Here is a 12,359-nt window from a genome sequence, read left to right as displayed (position 1 = left end):
GCAGGCATTCGGAAGCAGCAGCATCTTCAGCACGGCAGTTGGTGCTTGCTGAGTGCCTGCGGGTCCTCCACAGGGGCCCAGCAGAACGTCCGGGGCTTCCCGGTCTATGCCAGCTGCGCGTCAGCGTGTGGGTGAACGGAAAACAGACTTGACACTCACACTCCTTCGCCGCGTTTTCCTCCTCATCTGCAAGTTGCCTCTCCATAGTGAAAGGCTTACGGCGTTTGATCTCCTTCAGCATCTCCTCAGCCACGCTCAGCTTCTGGGCAATTTCTTCAGGGCTCATCTCTTGTTGAATTGCGTAGTATTTCATCTTACTGCTGATTTCTGAGGGAAAAAGGAACAGATGGTCAATTCGGCATAGCTGCAGAGAAGCAAACACTGTGGAGTACTTCTACTTTTGTGAATCTAGATCATGATGACAGCAAAAGGAAGTTTTAATTATCTCCCAACTCTATAGCAGGTAATTATTATGTTTAATCCAGTCTTAAAATTAAACCTGTAAATAAATCGCATTTTCTGGCATTTGTGGAGGTCTCACCCGAAGAGGATGAGATTCGCAGGCATAGGTTGTGTGCATTATTTGGCTTGGTGGTTCCTGTAGGCTGGGATTATCATTTAGTTCTGAGTTCTGTGGCATGTAGCAGGCTGCAGCTTTCATCCAGGATCATGGGTTTTAAGTGCTGCTGCTAAAATACCATGTTTATTAAATAACACCACCAGCAAGGAGACTGCAGTAACCTCTTTTTCCATCTGAAGAAGTTTGAGGCACCCTAAAGAGGTAACATATGGCTTCTGGCCTGATACTGCCTAGCTGGTTTGAGGATAGATGCCATTGCAAGGGTTTGGTCTCAGTTCAAAAGAGACTGTTGGATCCCTGCAGCTGAAATTGAGTTTACCCATCCCCAGGGTAAGCACTATAAACTTTACTCACTTCTGACTCCCCAGCTTCGATACCAGTCACCTCCTCTCTTATGCCCTGTGAAGTGAGTAGCTTTGGCTTCAGTTCATCACTACTTTTGTGGATAACCAGAGCTGGCAAAGCCAGCATTATGCCTCTGGAAGATTTTTATAAAAAATAGATGTGTAATTGTATAGCAACTGATTCTTTGGCAGAGCGTCATTGTGCGCAGTTTCTTGCTGGCTCCTGAGCTCATTAGTGAAGCTTTAAAGGCTCATACTGAACAGTAACAGGTCACGACCAGTGGCTCCATGGACTTCTTTTTCCTTCTCATGCTGGTACCTGCATGTCTCTGTGTGTGCACACATAGACCTTCCTTTCAGTAGCATGGCTTGCCTTGCCCAGGGGTGATGTCCTGGTATGGTAACATAATGGTATGTTATCGATATTCCAGACAAAGATCATCATCTCTGACTAGGAAATGTTTTTAAAGTGTATTTGTGCTTAGGAAGGTGTTAACTGTTGTCATTTATCCTTTGATATATAGGACAGGAAAAATTATTGATGATGCATGAGGTTTTGCAGGCTTTAAGTAAAAAAAAAAAAAATCATCTGGGAAGGTGTAAAATATATACATGTACAGTCAGAAGAGATATTCTGTTTTGAAAGTTACGCTAGTTCTAAAGATGCTTTTATTGCTCTAGCATGTTGCCCAAGGACAGGCTTTATAAATCTGCATCCCTTCACATCACACGGACAGGTGAGCAGAATACTGAGGTAAGAGGTGACAGTTTGTCTCAACATTTTAACAGGAAAAAGCTCTTGGTTTCACGCTTTTCCTAATCTTGGGAGACCTTCATCACCACGTTTACCTCTCCCACTGTGAAACAGTATTGCCACAACCATTTCTGATGGTCTGCAAGGGCCACACGGATTACACATCTGCTTTTCACTTTCACTAGAGGCAGGACTTTCTTTGTGGAAAAAGGTGGCAATGAGAATGCAGTTTTTCAATTCTACTTCTGTATTTCATTAAAAAAAAAAAGAACAAGAGGACAAGAGCTAGTCGATAATACACTGTAGATGTCTCTGGACCCAAATTCAACTGGAAATACTGATCAGGTGAAGCAATAAGCAACTTGAAAAGAAAAACACTACCACCTCCCACACTGAGCTTGGGCAAGCATTTGAGCGCATCAAATTATTTACTGTTAAGTGTCCTCTTCTTTTTAGAAGCATCTGCACAAAGTTATATGAACCAGCACAATCCCACTCAGCAACAGTTTACTAAAAAGCCCAAACTGGATTTAAAGTAACACTTGCTGGTGGATCACCAGAGTTAGTCAGTCTAAATGATCACCGTGGGTTCGAAAGGGAAAGCACAATTTTTAAAAACATCTGTAGAGTTATTTACGGCCTCCGGTACTTATGAGCAGGCTGGGAAAAGTGCGCTTGCATCAGATACAGAGCACTCTCATTGTCCGTCCTGTGCTCACGTTTGTGGCTCCGTCCAGCCCCAATCTGATACTCGCTCTTTTTTTTTTTTTGCCACAAATGTACATAAATACCTTGAGCAGCTATTAAAACCAAGGCAGCAAACTGATTTGTCTTGAGTATTTAATGTAAACCTATTTACTATTCTTTTGCTCTGTCAAAGAGAGGAAAAAGAAAGAGAAGCTCTTGAACTTGGTGTCAGGCCAAGGTAGCCTGTGGTGTCAGTTGTCTTTTAAGAGACAAGTTTTAGTCGTGGCATTACCAGCTGTGAAAGCCTTATGTGTGAGTTGCTTTGTGAGAGTGTCCAGGTGCAACGACATTTTTTTTTGCTGAAGGTTTCATTAAAACATGCTTGACACTGAGCTGAACCTGAAAGAAATCTCTTTACCTTGAATGTTATCCCTCGTATTATGGAGCTGCCGCACTAGCTGAGCAGCACGGTTGTTGGTCTCCATGGTTTCCTTCTGTACCAGGAGGCCTTTGCTGGATGCTTCATTTCCCTATGAATAAACCATGTGAGAGAGACATCACTTTTCTTTTCTGATCCATATGCATGCGTGAGGCTGAGCAGTGTAAACACACATTTTGCTTTCTCCTGATGAGCATGTGAAAGTCTACTTATCATATAAAGTGCTATTTACAGAGGAGTCTGAAGGGCTGTCCTGTCGGTGTTTTCAGAATTGCAGAGTGCGAGATTAAAATCTGTCCCATATTTATCCATCATTTGCTGCAATCAAATTGCCATAAATTATGTAGAGTTGTAAAACTCCCATCTGCTGAGTTTTCTAGGCATTCAGCAGGGCTGGCTCAGTTTGCTGGGTATGGCATTTCCTGAGTAAGCATATAGACTGAAGAATAAGGTGTCAAACTCACAACCTTTTTTAGACCAGTGTCTCCCTCAAGTGACACACCTAGCTCTGCAACTTGTTGAAATTAAGAAGGGTGAGGATTCAGAGCATAGCAACCCTCCTGTACTATATTATGTTGGAGGCTGTACTCTGCATCGTGTTCCCTTGCGTGCCTCAGGTTGTGCCAGGGGAGGTGTAGTTTGGGTATTAGGAAACACTTCGGCGCTGAAAGAGTTGTCAAGTATTGGAACAGGCTGCCCAGGGTAGTGGTGGAATCACCGTCCCTGGAGGTGTTTAAAAGACGTGTAGATGCGCACTTAGGAACATGGTTTAGTGGTGGATTTGGCAGTGCTGGGTTCCCAGCTGGACTCTCTGATCTTAGAGGTCTTTTCCAACCTAAACGATTCTATGATTCCGCGAGTCTTTGCAAGGGAAACGAAGAGCTACCATGCCATATGTATCATCTTTCCAAGAAGGTCGCTGACTTTGGGAGCCCTTTGATTTAATTTTCACCGGTATTTCCCAGGAAAGAGAAAAATATGATCACTGTGCCACCAGCATTACCCGGACCCTGTGTGTGTCTGTGAGAGTGCCCCTGTAATTCCACAGCGCAGGCTTGCCAGTGGCAGGGTGTGTTTGGTTTACGGTCCCTGTCGGGGCTGCATCAGCAAAAACTCCCACTGTAAAATTAGTTTCTGCGTTTGGGACGCCCCCACACCTCATAAGCCAGAAGATATTTGGCTGTTGGTGTGCTCACTGTGCTTGCTGAACCACAGAATCGGGGTTTGCAGAGGCACTGGGTGGCGCTGGAAGGCAGAGCCAGGGCGGCCAGCGCCTCCAGAACGGATGGGCACCTGAATAAAACAAATAGAAGGGTTTATAGAAAGGTTTTAATTATATTTACCTGGGTTTTTTTAGTCTTTGAAGGGCAAACACTATGCTTTTTCACATTCCTTTATTGCTATCAGGGTTTCTGGAGGGTTCTCTGTTGCTCAGCATTGTCACCTCCTGCTTATTTTAAGCAGCTTGTTACTCTTTACACACGCTTGCCTTTACGTAATACTCTCTTGTTGCCAGATTTGTCTTTAACCATCGGGCACTGCTTGATAGGGAGCTGCTGAGACAGGTTTGCTGATTGCCATGAAATGGATGGGAAACAGCGGCATGAATGCGGGGTGCTTTTAGGGACCTTCAAACTCGTGCTGATGTACAGAGCTCATCCTGAAATTTGCCCTGGAAGGAAAAGCACTCGTCTCTCCCAAGTCTCTGCCGAACATTCAAGATCAAGCTGCGTCCTGTTTTACTCTAAGCCCATCCCAGACAGACTCAGGGAGTTACAGGTCATACTGACTCTTCTCATGCAGCAGGGAGATTTGCCTACAGTTGGTTATTCGTCCTGCCTTTTGGGTTTAGATCAGGGTCTGCAGTCACAGTGACATGCACGTGAAATGCTTTGAACATGAGATCCAACATATGTCTTCAAAACCACTCAAGGTCCCAGCACCCATTTTCTGTAAAAGTGCCTTGAAAGAGCAAAGAGTTCAATATATTGAGAGATATCACTGTGGTCTTCCTGCCACTGTGAGAGTCTGGGGCCTTTCTTCCTCTGCCCTTACAAGCCATCACAAGTATTTGTGTGGAACAAGCAGCAGAAATGACCAGAGGAAATGCTAAGTTTATGGGTTCAGGGACAGTCAAACTGAGGAATGAGCTAAGAAATCCCTGGGTAGAACTATTGTCCACATTCACTAAATGTTCCTAGAAAAGGTAATGCCTTAATCATCCCGCCTGCCAGCTACACAGAGGGACACCAAGGCAAGACTGCTGCTGGATTTTCTCAGCTCTGTGTGCGTGCGTGTGTGTGTGTGTGTGTGTGTGTGTGTGTGTGTGTGTGTGTGTGTGTGTGTGTGTGTGTGTGTGAGCTGGTTTAATCAAACCTCTCTTGAGCACGGGCATAGGCTGTGTGATGCTGCAGTGCCCTTTCTGCTAAGTAAGTACTAATTAAAAACACCCAAACCCAAATTTTACCTTCCCCCTCTCTGTATAGCCCTTTTCTCTCTTCCTACGTGTTTTTTTCTCCCACTTGCTCCTGTATTTGAGTTTTAGTTTAAGATATAATTCTATCTTGTGAAGGAAGTGTTAAGTGAATATAAGGTCTGGCATTTTGATATAAACATGAAATATTCTCTAGTCCCGCAACAGCTGTAGTTATCTCTGAGAATAACAGGGTGATATATCTCATTAGTACGTATGTATCTTTTACTTTTAATAATATCTCTTTAAATTAGAGAAGAATTTTGAACCTTGTTTCTTCGCTTAACATATACCAGAAGAATTCTAGAGTGCAATGGAAATCTTAAGTTAGCTGAGAGCAGATAACCTTAATTTGACGCCACATTATTCCTTTTCTGGGAAGGAGGCTTGATAGGTCATTTATGTTTTTAAGCCAGAGCTCGAGTAAAGCAGAAAGTTTAGAAATAGAAAATAGAAACAGAAGGTTCTCCCAGCTATCTTTCAGGGTGCTCCCACTCATGTTTGGTGCATCTAGAGGATCAGGCTAGATGTTCTTTACATCTAGGGTGGTCAAACACTGGAATGGGCTTCCCGGAGAGGTGGTTGATGCCCTGTGTCTGTCAGCATTTAAGAGGCACTTGGACAATGACCTGACCCTTCCGGTCAGCCCTGAATTGCTCAGGCAGTTGGACTAGATGATCGTGGAAGGGCCCTTCCATCTGAACGATTCTCTACTAACGCCTTATGCCCGGATGTGCATGTGACAAACTGCAAACCCTCAGAGCCCTGGCCGAGGGCTATAAACAAACCTGTTCATCAAGCGTTGCTGCCTCTCTCAGGAGATCATTCATCTCATCGGCAGCATCATCGACCTGGATGCTCCAGAGCACAGCATGGTTCTGTTTTTTGGACATTGCTTCCTGTGTGTGAGGGAAAAAAAGTAAATGCATCTAAAAGCAAATTATTGCTCTAGTGAGGGCAGGGATTGAAATTCATGGAGTGGGAAATCATGTATTAAAATTGCATTAAAAAGTAGAATGTCATCAATGTACCTGGAGATGGGTGGTAGTGAGGTTCAGTTCATTCAGGCGCCTTTGAGCTGCAGCACCTGTAGAAATGCTCAGTAAAGTCGATTTGCTTTCGTCAATAGCCAGAACTGCTAATCGGATGTCATCTGTCAAATCCCAAATGCATTTATCGCAGCCTGATGAGAAAATAAAAGTGTCTTTAGTGTTCGTTAACAACAGATATCTCAAATTCACACTATAGTGCCCCTGCCCTCTCTTTGTCATTGATGGATCCTGATGGATACCCATTTGTCTTAAACTTTCATCCACCCCCTTCTAAGGTCCCACAGGACAGTCATGATGCTTGCAGCTGAGCAGCACCAGATGGGACTGCTCTGAGAGGCTGCCACGCAGCTCCGTAATCAGTAGGGAGGGAGAGATAGAGAGAGAGAGAGGAAGTATTTCCTGGCTATTCCCTAGATGCTTTGCATGTTTGTGGCCTGAAGATCAACAAAGGAGGGTCAAAAAAACCCCCCAAAACCAAAACAACTTCATTTTGTCAGAACCCAAAACTCTGCATTTCAAACTTAGTGATATCAGAATAAGGATGTCCAGCAGCTGGGCTCCTGGCTGCCTGTTCGATTAGCAAGGCAACTTCTAAAAGCACAGCTATAACACATTTGGAATATGCTTGCACAGTACTACATCCCTGTCACTGCTGAAGGCTTGTGATGTCACCTTGGTTTTGGTGACAGTGGTGCCACCTCTGAATGCAAGAGACTTAGGTGAATGTGACACACAGATTCCTATGGACACTTTTTCCTGGTATTGCATAGTTTGTATTCTTGATGGCAGTAGCTCCTAAATGTTTTCCTTCTGGTTGTACTTCCAGGCATATGACCCCTTCTGGGAGTATAGGAACTCATGTGTGTACATGGTCTTCATTATACCACAGGCATACATATAAATACTAACACTTAAAAAAATATAAAGGGTTACCAACAGTTATAACACAGTGCTTCTGGAAACTCCCCAGGGGAGACGATGCCAGAAAAGCAACTGACTGATGGATATATGTCAAATTGTCAACAGCAACAATTTACATTAGGTGTACAACTAGAAAACCAGAAATTTTATGCGAGATGGCAGAGGTGAAGTTGTGATGACTGTTTCTAGGGCCAGCATTGTGTCTTACTGTCTGTAGAAGCGGCTTTGTTGGTACTTTCTTACTGCTCCACAGTTTGTACCTAAACATTCAGTCTGTATCACAGAGCTGTACCTATGCCTGTACTCAGTCAAGCAAGTGAGAACATGTTTAAACACTCAGACACTGAGGCGTTGTGCCTCGTGTGTATTCACATGTTTAAGCGCCCTGTGAGAACGAGGTCCGAGTCCTGAGCCCACTGGAGGACCAAGCTCTTCAGTTAGTGTTTGTAAACATCTAAGCCTTGATGTCCTCCTGATAATCTTCTTACTGATGGTTGGGCAGTCTGTGCCAGTAGAAACTTCGGGACTGTCTGCGAGGCATTCTCCAGTCTGGCTGTCACACATTCTCCCTCCACAGTTACATTCTGGGGGAAAAAGAAAGAATTTTTGAAAGAAGAATCTTCAAAAAGATATAACTCGCCTTCCCCCTTCTAGCACTAGTGAACTGATTATACACGGGACAGCGCATGGATAGTCCGATGAAAATCAAGGACTTCTTGGACTGGTTTTCCCTTCGGTATATAAAAAAGGGTATTTTTTGCATGGTGGTTGAGTTGGACCAGAGAAAATATAAGCTGGGAAGCAGAACCAGAAAGCCTCTGCTGAAATGACTTGTTCAAAGCTTCCCGTCTCATCACAAGCAGAGGCAGCAAGGCCAGAGCGGCCCAGCTGGGCCATTGTGCATCACCATCGAGAGAGGAGATGGGCTAGGAAAAGCGGTACAGGTAATTATGAGTTGCAAATTTCTGCCCAGCCCTTTGGAATTTACCGACCCTGTGACAGACTGCCACTAAACAAGGTTCTTCCCAGCTATCCGGGGTTGATAGTGGGCTCCAATTCCATCATCAGCTTGAGCCTATCAAAAAGTAAATACCTGCTTCTGCTTATAATGAAGCAGGAATTGGGTTTTACTTTTGTTTTAAACTTGAGTAAGCTCCGTTTTTATTGCCAGCAGAAGTGGCTTTTTACAAAGTATAACTTTTAATCTAAAGTGTCTCTTTCAAGGTTTAATTGGTCTTTATAAATACATTAGTTTGAAGATTAAAATATTCTTGGAACACTTTGATAGAATAATAAAAACTCAGCGACTTATCTGGAACTTATTTTGCTCTTGCGATTCATGGTTTCAGCAGAATCTCCTACAACAAAATTATTTACTGCCATTTTATTGCAGCCCATTCATTGTTCTCTGTGAGTTACCCTTGTATTTATGTTCCATATTGTGTATTTGAGAAATTATCAGGGAAAATGTGTAGTACAGCTTCAAAGTCAACATGGTGCCCTGTCACTGGGATAATTTTGTGTAAGTGAACCAGTTGGAGGAACCACTCAGTTTTCATACTGGTTTTGATTATATTTTTTGTGGGGCAATCAATATTTTGACCTCACTGCAATCTGTGTGAACTGGATCTACAATTTTTAAAAAATTTGCAATTTCTTTTGTTAAGTGAAAGAAAAGGTTCAGGTGAAAGCAGAGATTTCGCTTTACCCTATATCGCAGCATCTAAGCTATCGCCAGGTGGCAAGGTTACAGTTACAAGATTAAAGTTTGCATGAGATTGGTGCTCAAGAAAATAAAAATGTCTTTTCTTATTTAAATGGATAAACTCTTAATTTCCTATGCAAATGCTTCTAGTAAGTTAATTTCAAAAGCTGTCCTGACAATTTTTCATCTACTTGTTGAGGAAGTACCACAGCTTTAGTAAGGAATTAAGACTTCCAATGCTACTGTGTGCTACTGGTGGAGAAAGCTTCTAAATTTGCTTTTATTTCCAGTGGACAGTTATGGAAAGCTTTGAAGTGTGACTGAAGGGCATGTGGTTAAAAAAATTACTGAAAAGGGGATGAAAACTCCTGTCCACAGCTACACAGACTTTGTCTTTTGCTTGAAAGAAAAAAGTACGATCTTAGCTGGATTGAGCTGTTGGCTAATTTAGTTCTCCTGCATTTTTTTTCTAGACACCCTCTGAGGTGCTCTGAGGAAACCATGTCTGCAGCCTCTTGTTTCTTACACTAGTTTCTTTCCGTACTTTTGTAATTTAATGAAGGTATGTATCATTTCACAATCAATATGTTTCCGAATAAGAGTTCCTAATTGCTCCAAAACATCAAACAAAGTATAAGCATGCCTTGTAAACCGCCCAGATGGTTTGGGTACCCTGAGTGGGTACCCTGAGTGGTGCACACACACACACTCTCTGCAGTACTGTCAAGTACAGCACGTTGTGGTCTTCAGGAGAAATTAAGATGAAATGAGGACTGTGTAATTCTCTGAAACACAACACTTTAGAACCAGGATTTGCTAGAGACAGCTATGAGATTGGGCTCACTCCTAAACAGAGAAAAGCTGTTCCTCTCACAACATATTGAAGAGCTCGGGCACTTTTTAGTTTTAGCAAAGATCAAACACTGCAAGGAAATCCGCTGATGAAGAGAGTTACCAAGCTGATCTACAGTCTGCATGAAAAATCCTGTACAGAGCAGTCCTGTGCCCCATGAAACCCCTCAGAAAAATGAATAACACCGAGGCATTCTGCCTCTAATTCCCGCAGCCACTTGACGGTGCAAACCAAAACTATACTGAGGCGATGAAAGTTTGACTTAACTTCCGTTGCAAAACTCTATGTTCAGAGACGCCTTCCAAAATTATGTTTTGCATAATATCCTCAGACACTTGGCATAACCTGTAATCATCAGGCTTCTGGCAAAGATGCTCTCAGCTGTTTGAAGCTCTGCTTTTGCACATGATTGCTGCAGTTTGCTGACTTGAAGTGCTGGGTGTGTTTCTCCTGCCTCATGGCATTCAGGAGCCACAAACTAGAGCCTGCCATTCCTTACAGGAGAATGGCGGTTAAATGGTCTCTGGAGAACTGAATTAGGCAGTGGTGGGCATTTAACAAGATTTGCTTTTGCAATCTCAGAGTCACAGAGATGTTGAATTACAGGCATGTCTTGGGTGCCTAAATCCAGGCAGGAAGTGAGTTTTGAGGCATGCTGTTTCCTACAGCTGCTGTCTTTTTGGCTGCTTTGGATACTTAGGATCATCTTCTGGGATTACTGTGCGTAGGCACCATCTCTCCCCGTTGAGTGTAAATGGAATTTAAGCATGTGACTTAATGTGAATTACATCCTGAAGGTGGACACTCAACTTCTAGCTGTCACTGGAATATAAAACCAGAAGGGACCGCTAGTGGCATCATACACGGTCCCCTACAAATAAAGACAGAAGCACAAAGGGCACTGGAGTACAGAGCATCCTCACAACCCCCATCCTACAGGTCACAAAACACACCTTACCACTTGATAGTAAGCTAGTAAAAAGCAAATTCCAAGTGTACAGTGACTGGCAAGAAGGATGTGGGTTTGATCAAGACATTGCTAAGGCCCAGGAGCCTGTAGCTCTGTACCTTGAGATCCCGGAGCACCTCAGAGGTCTGGGTTGGGTACATGCTTTGGCTGTGTCTTGCCTTTGAGTCAAGCTGAGAGCGAGAAGTGACCCATCTCCCCTATTCGTGTTCTGGTCCTTGAGGGAAAGGCCCTGGCAAAGAGGTTTGGAGGGAGCCCCAAGGTCTTTGTTCTGAGCACCTGCATTTTGCCTTTAGCTGTGGCAGTTCCTTGGTGTCATCTTGTCTCTCAGAGCCGAAAAAAGGACAAAGGGCACAAGGCCAAAGCCCTATTTGGATTGAACTTGATGGAAATTGGGAGAGTATTTATATTAGAGGTCATAAAGCTCTGCGCCCACTCTGTGTAGGTGTGTTTTGTTAAGAACCTCTGGGTAGCACTCTACCAGAGCCTGGAAGCACCGTCATCTCTGGTGTGGAAATACAGGAACCAGCAGGATTACACAGACACGTTGGAAATGCAGAATATGTAATCAGTGTGAAAACTAGCAGGAACTGAGTGGGGATTGGGTCAGGACAGGAAGGACGATCTGTTTCCTTAAAAAGTGCTTTCAAGTCTTTAAGCACCATCAGTCTGAGTGGTCACGTTGGGCAGCATGTGCTGTGACAAACCGCAAAGGTGAGTTCTCTGCCCAAAGAAAGCTTGTAGACCCTTATTTAAAAAAAGATACAGGACACAACAGCGCCTACATTTATCCTGCCCACGCATCTGAGATGCTGAAGTCTGGGGTCAGAGACTTCCTCATGGCAATGGAAAGGGTGCTAATAACTGGGATGATTCAACTGAACGGGCATTCAAATTATCACCCCAGGTAGGTGTCCGGGAGCACCCCCTGCTTCCCAGGGCCACAGGGGTCTGATGCCCGATTCAGGCATCTCTGATCCCTGGGGGTGGGTCATCCGTGGACCATGCTGTGCCACGTTTTGCTTGGCTCTGCTGTACCAAACTATAGACAATACCTGTGCAGTTTTTAGCAAGTCTGGCATCCCCATAGTATCCTGGAGCACATTGTTCGCAGTTGAACCCTGTGGTGTTGCGCAGACAGTTGCGGCACTGGCCAGTCACTTCATCACAGTCTTCAAAAATCAGGTTTGGGTCTGAGTTGCCGCTGCAGTCGCATTTTTTACAAGTGCCTCCAATTAGCAAGGGGTTCCCGTAGTAACCGGGGGCACACCTGAAAGGAAGAACAAGCCCAGCGGTGTCAAGCAGTGGCATTCCCATCTGCAATACTGTTTTTTCTCTGACCTTATTTATGTCACCAGGCATTGATGATGGTCTGCAGCTACTAATGGACAGAAAGCAAATGAGTAGCTGTATTCCTGCAGAAGCTGTTCTGTGCTCTAATCTCAATCTGTACAGTTATATATTTTTTTTCCCTTCATGAACACTCCTGGTATCTCAGTCACACCAGTCTGCATTATGGTGTTTTGGTGTGGCTTTAGCAGTAAAATGATTTGTTCCTCATTGTTTGAATATCCGTGACAGAAT

The 12,359-nt window shown here is 43.9% G+C and overlaps 1 protein-coding gene across 1 annotated transcript; it reads right to left on the bottom strand.

The window, feature by feature from the left end:
- Positions 1 to 159: 159 nt before the first annotated feature.
- On the bottom strand, positions 160 to 12,045 carry LOC104496582 (laminin subunit alpha-4-like; the record flags this gene model as incomplete). The annotated part of the gene is made up of 6 exons (XM_010139722.1): positions 160 to 327; positions 2,784 to 2,895; positions 6,066 to 6,176; positions 6,309 to 6,460; positions 7,739 to 7,834; positions 11,831 to 12,045. Coding segments are annotated over 6 exons (854 nt in total), but the record flags the coding sequence as incomplete, so codon positions are not given.
- Between the last annotated feature and the right edge of the window lie 314 nt (positions 12,046 to 12,359).

The sequence above is a fragment of the Buceros rhinoceros genome, unplaced genomic scaffold (assembly GCF_000710305.1).
Source record: "Buceros rhinoceros silvestris isolate BGI_N320 unplaced genomic scaffold, ASM71030v1 scaffold11357, whole genome shotgun sequence".
Taxonomy (NCBI): Eukaryota; Metazoa; Chordata; class Aves; order Bucerotiformes; family Bucerotidae; genus Buceros; species Buceros rhinoceros.
The sequence above is the reverse complement of the archived record's forward strand: the minus strand, read 5'-3'. Positions and strand labels throughout refer to the sequence as shown.